This window comes from Fulmarus glacialis, unplaced genomic scaffold (genome assembly GCF_000690835.1).
Source record: "Fulmarus glacialis isolate BGI_N327 unplaced genomic scaffold, ASM69083v1 scaffold21192, whole genome shotgun sequence".
Lineage (NCBI taxonomy): Eukaryota > Metazoa > Chordata > Aves > Procellariiformes > Procellariidae > Fulmarus > Fulmarus glacialis.
Window position 1 is genome coordinate 1 of NW_009200004.1, and position 6,032 is coordinate 6,032.

Sequence of the window (6,032 nt, forward strand, 5' to 3'; positions counted from 1 at the left end):
TACAGGGCTACATCTCCGGCATGGATAGGGAAAAGAGGGGAGCGGGCATCCTGCTATGGGGAGAGCCAGCTCCTGGCTGGCTGGGAGACACATTCCTGCCCCAGGCAGGCTTGCAGTGGGGGAGGAGGGGCCGGGCCCCCGCTGGGGGGGGTGATGGGCCTCCCAAAAGCAGCTTTATCCCAGCCAGCAGTGGCATCCTGGCAGCAGGAGCGAGGCCGTGACACCCAGCAGCACCCAACCACCCCAGAACGCTGGCAGTGCGTCACCCCACGTCATGTCTGCCTGTTGCATACCACAGCAAGGCAGTGCCAGAGAGCAACTCAGCTCCACCCCACGCTACCTGAATTTCTCCAGGCTGGGCACAAAGAGCTGCATTTAGGGATCAGAAAACAACCAGGTTGGCAGAGCTCAAAGGTCCCCGGACCCCTCTGGCGCCTGCCTGCTCTCCTGGCAGGTCAGAGTCCAGCTCCATCCCTGCCTGCAAAGGCACAGTGCAAAGAGAAGTCCGACAGCTGTCACTCCTGCAGCGTTATCTATTGAACAGGCGTGACTGTGCCTCACCGCAGCGACAGGCACCGGCCTCGCCAGGAGCAAAGTGCCCTGAACCACAGTGCGAGAGAAATGCAAACTTCTGCCTTGCTCCTAACTGCGGCCACCGCAGCCAGGAGGGTCCAGTGCCCTCCCTCCGCAGCCACGTCACCCTATAAAACTGATTGCAGAGCTGCTGCAAAGGGTTGAGCCAGTTAACGCTCTGAGCCACCTCCATGACACCGCTTTGTGTGCAAAGGGTATCACGGGGCCAATTTCTGCTTCACCTCCGGTCGCCTCTCATCACACCAGTTTCCATCGCTGTTTAACCAAACAGAAGGACACAGGAGCCCCAGCCAGACCAGAAAAATTATCAGGAAGGCCAGGAGTAATTAGTTCATTCACTTTATTTTAAATCCTACATGAGGTAGGGACAGACAGATCCTGTCAAACTATTTATAGCTTGTCATACTCTAGGGTATTAGTGGAACAACAAGAACAGTTAGACTACATGTGCGTTATTAATCACCTGAAGCTATTCTATGACAATTCAGCAAGCTGAAGTCAGGAGAGAGCAAGTGGTTACATGGAGCTGTCATGGCATCAGTTCCTCCCCACGCTTGTCCCTAGCCACCCTGTAAAGCTGCAGCTCTGGCACACACAGATGCCTCCTCTTCTCAGCAGCACAGGGGCACCAGCTCCTTCCTCAGGATGGCACTGGCGTGAAAATCAATCTAGACCAACTTGAGACAGGGTGACGGGGTGGGGACACGCAGCCTCCGGTTCCTGGTGCCCAGGAAGGCTCCCTCGCCCCGGGCCACGCGCAGCAGGAGTCCAGGGCAGGGGCACTTGACTTGTGTCTTGTCAAACATGGTAGGAGACAGCTCCTACCCACAGCTTTAGAGATCAGAGGAGAAGGAACGTGACCCAGCACTGAAATAACACCTACTTTGGGGCCCTGAGATTGACCAGAGCTGAGCCAGGCTGACCTTTTCCACAATTTGCTAAGCTGTCACATCAGAAATTCAGTTTGTGATTGGCTTTAAAACACCACAGATGAGACAGAGGACCAGGCGGAGGAGATCCGGGTGGGTTACCAGCTCCCCCTTCCCAGCTCACCTTTGCACAGCAAACTCAACAGCATGATCTGTGGGTTATCTTGGCGTCCTTGCTCAGCAGCCATGTTTGTCCAGACCCTCTGACCACGCACTAAATGATCTCAGCTGAGACCTCACTGCAGTGATGGGCTCTTCCTGCAACTGGAAGGGCTTTCACAGGTCTCTGCACACTGGTATAACACTACAGCAGCAGCTGCTGCCATTCTCTAACATGTGTATGGCCATAACACAAAATGGACAGTAAAACAATGGTATATATGGTAAAACAATGTTTTTCTCAATATGCTTGTAGGGGTTAAACCCAGACCATCCTGGATGAGCTCCCAACTGCAGCCTTCCTGCTAGGGCCAGGGTCCTGTTACTACAAGTATTTTTTAAATAGACAGCCCCGTCACCAGCTAGATCCTTTCCCCAGAGGTCCAGTACTTGCACCAGAGCTCCAGCAAGCCCTTGGGCAGCACTCTTTTCTCAGTGTCAGGAAATAAACCCAAGGGTGTGAGAGGTCAGGGGCTAAAAGACCTTGCTGGGAGGAAGAGTAGAGAAATGTGGGAAAAGCTAGAGTCGATAACTCCACAGTCATCAAGTGCTTCAGATTAGGAAAGACCTAGACCTGAAGCCAGCAGGGCAAGATTGGAAGTTAGAACAGATGGCCCAGGGCTGTAAGACAAGTCTTGAGCGTCTCCAAGGATGAAGATGCCACAATGCTTCTAGGGAAGGATCCCACTGCTTCAGCCAGGTGCTGCTCTCAGCATCACCCTGCACAGCAGCTCTCCCCTCATCATGGAGTGCTGGGACTGCGTACATGGATGACAAGAGGGAATAGAGCTGTCCAAGCATCTCATCCCTCAGTGAGAAACCTGAGCTGCTCTGGGTACCTCCATAATTACCTCAGTTACCCTCTGTCAGCTGCAGTTGCTTCCAAGGCCAGGGAGCCAGTGGTCACCTGTTGGAGATGTCTGAGACAGAGGTGCCTGTTCCCCCACAGCTGGTCAACCCAAGCAGCCCCACCTGGCTCTTATAGCCTGCCCATTCCCACAGGTGACATCAGCTCACCCTCCACCATGGACTAGGGCCATTTTATCCATCCTGCCCCAAGCCACTCATCGACCAACCATCCTCTGCCTGGCAATAAAGCACCAGAGAGGAGTCAATTTTTCTTGCTACTTCTAGTTCTGCTCAGCAAATAACGTGACCTCCTGCTGATCTCCCTTAGAGAAAAGTGGGCAAGGTTGGAAAAAGCAGGATCGATTCCACGTAAATGTCAGTGTCCAGAAAGGATCTAGGATGGCTCATTTCAAATCCCAGCTTGATGCTGAAGACTCCTTCACCAACACTCCTGACCGAGGCTAAGGCAACAGATCAAAGTCTTTTCACCAGCTCACTCATGCCCATTTAAAACAGATACCCTAGGAAGTGACTCAGCCACCAGCACGGAAAGGTATCACACTGGCTCTGCTCCTGTCCATGCTGGTTGTTGAAATCAGCCACAAAGCCACAGAGCTCAATTCTGAGATAACTCTAGGATTTACAAAAAACCTCCTACAGCAGATGGGACTTCACACCCACCCAGCTGAGCATGGAAGGCTCTGCTGCAGGCAAGGGCTGCCAGAAACAGCTTCCCTGCTCACCTCATGCTCCTTCCACTCCCCACGATGGGAGATGGCAGCACATGATCTCTCCTGGTCCTACATCCCTTTTAGTACAAACCCCCTCAGCACGTCTGGGAATACAGCAGTTTCAAAGGAAATTGGTGAAGGGAAGGACTTCGTTTACAACTGGAAGTGATTTCTGGATGACAGACTCCTTCAAGAGAGGAGAAAAAAGCATGAGGTGTTAAGACAGGATAAATCTTAACTCACAGCATTAGCCCCACTCCAGCGAAGCCCCAGTGACTCAGTGACTCTTGGTAGTGGTGGTCCAACAGACCGCAGGGGCTGAAGATGGAGGGGGTATAAAAGTGGGCCGACATCTGGTAGCTCACAGTGCTAGGCAACGACTAGCCCTGCCCAGGGCTGGGAAGATCAAGGAACATTTCCAATGGTCTTGAGGTTGTAAAGCTTTCATTGCCCGCTCCTGGCTCACACACTGCATGTCCATCTGCTCAGGGAGCTCCAATCCTTGGTATCCATAGTCTCTCCACTCCCCTGGGGCAAAGGCTTTCCCTGTCCAGCTGAAACCTCCACCTACCTCCCCACGGCGGAGGGGAGCAGAGCCTGGCGCTGCCATGCCTGCTACTGCTCTAACCCCTGCTGTCTGGGAGAAGAGCTTGGCTGGCCCTGCCTGCACATCTCCATGAGAACTAGAACAGATTAGTTGTAATACTGACTTTTAGGGGAAAACCAAGGCTCAAAGAGCCTGGGAGAAGAGCTGCTAGGCCACCAGCATGCCAGATGCAGAACTGAAGGTTACAGAGCAAGAGAGAAGCAGACAGTTCCCACCTCCTGTAGGGGAGCAGCTCCCCCAGCAGTCGCTGCTGTGCAAGGGGTGCAGGGAACCATGGGTGGTCATAGGAACTGGGATTTTGTGCAATGTAAAAGCATGGGAGCCCTTTCCTGACAGCACCCGCAGTCCTGTTGTGCAGGTCTGTCGTGACACCCGGTGGCCAGAAGCACCCCTGCAGCACCTGCCACCAGCCTGCCCCATTTCTTCTTCAACCTAGACGAATGATCTCATTTCCATGACCTTGGGTGAGAGCAGGAACAAGGCAAGGGAATGTGGTCAGGACACTCAGGCTAGGACGCACTGAGCATCTCCTCTGAGCATCCCCATGGTCTCAGCAGCAGCTCACAGTTCTCTGTCCTGTGCTGTAACCTGCTGCGCAGCTTTGTGGCCCTACCCCACTTCCGTTTGGAGCAGAGCGCAACCTGGGAGGAGCGAGACTTGTGGAGCTGCAACAGGGACACGTGGAGAAGAAACTCATTACAAAAAACTACCAGACCTTTCTGATGTTCGACGGCTAGGCCAGGGTTTCATTACTGCAATCACATTTACACTCCAAGCCAGCTCCCACCTTGCTGAAGACCCAAACCTCCATGTCCAAAGAGGTGCTGGTTACCACTGCTGGGAGCCAGGCTTCACACCTATATGTTTATTATATATACACATCCTGGGGGGACAAGGGAGCTCTTCCCACTGCACAGTTTTGTCGAACGATTGTCCATGCTGCTCGGTCAGGCTGCAACATCACTCTTCCCATGGACTCATATCTGTGTCAATGGCCACGCAGTTATAGGCGGCATAGCGCAACTTCTCTTCACATACCTTGGCTCTAGGGATAGCAGGAGGGGGTGGGGGTGGGAAAGAGACAAGGAGTAGTTGCCATTGCTGCATTTGCTAGCCAAGAGGACAAGACGCTTTCTGAGATGGATGCTATGCTTCACCAGCTGCTCACAGAATCACAGCAGCGACATGGTACAGGCAGGGGGACGTAAGTGGGGCAAAGCGATGGGGCTCTATGGGTCAGCACCAAGGTTAAGAAGAGAGCCCAGACACACAGCCCCCCAGATGCAGGGGAGCACCAAAACTTACGTGGCATAGTTGGGCAAGAAGAGGGTGCTGGAGCAGGTGGATGACTCCGGCAAAGCATCTGTTGTCTCAGAGCTTGGGGAGAAGGTGACAAACTGGTCAGAACCAGCAGGCCAGTGAGGCAAGGGAGACCAGACAACACATCCCTTTGGTGTGGGATCTGTCAGTCTTGCAGTCTACAGAAGAACGGACTCACCCCATCTTGTCTGGATAGATGTAGATCCGTGCTGGAAGGCGGCTTCTACCAGTGACAAATCTGAGGAAGCGGCTGCGATCCTCTGTGAAGGAAAAGCAAAAGCATCAGCAGACCCTAGAGGGATGTGAGATGGAGTACAGCCACTTCCAGGTATCACCGGCACCAGCAAGCAGTTCCTTCAGCCCAGCTGCTTGCTCTCCTTGGCTCCCATCTGTTCTCCAGGCAGCAATGAGGGTGGTTTCACCCTCCCAGTTCCCAGCCAGCATGCAGGGGCTGTCATGGCACAAGATACGCAGGGACAGAGCAAATCACTTACCATTGGTGAAGTTGTTGAGTGCTTCCCAGAAGTACTGAACACGGGTGTCCAATGGCTCAAAGTCCTCAAACCGGGCTGGCAGAAAGGATACAGAAAATAAGTTTATTAAAGATCCAAGCTCCTCCTGGATAAATTAGAGCAGGGCCTCCCCTACTCACCCAGGGATCCTCTGTCAGCGCAAGAAGAAACCACTAGAAGAAACCACCTGCAGGGTAGACCCAAGGTGCGAGGGACACATGCAGTCAGGCCCCTCCCAGAAAGCACATCCAGATCCACATCTCAGCTCCACAGAGGCTCAGATACTGGCAGGCTAGGGATGCCCCAGTCTCTACTCTGAGGCCCAGCATGG

General features: G+C 53.5%; 1 protein-coding gene across 1 annotated transcript in view; it reads right to left on the reverse strand.

The window, feature by feature from the left end:
* Positions 1–4,829: 4,829 nt before the first annotated feature.
* Positions 4,830–6,032, reverse strand: part of HECTD3 (HECT domain containing E3 ubiquitin protein ligase 3) — a gene marked incomplete at its 5' end in the record, with an annotated part of 9,122 nt that continues 7,919 nt past the window's right edge. Inside the window, 4 exons of the mRNA XM_009573443.1 lie at positions 4,830–4,914; positions 5,175–5,246; positions 5,368–5,449; positions 5,684–5,758. Of these exons, the coding sequence (XP_009571738.1) occupies positions 4,830–4,914; positions 5,175–5,246; positions 5,368–5,449; positions 5,684–5,758 (314 nt within the window). The remainder of the gene's footprint in view (positions 4,915–5,174; positions 5,247–5,367; positions 5,450–5,683; positions 5,759–6,032) is intronic.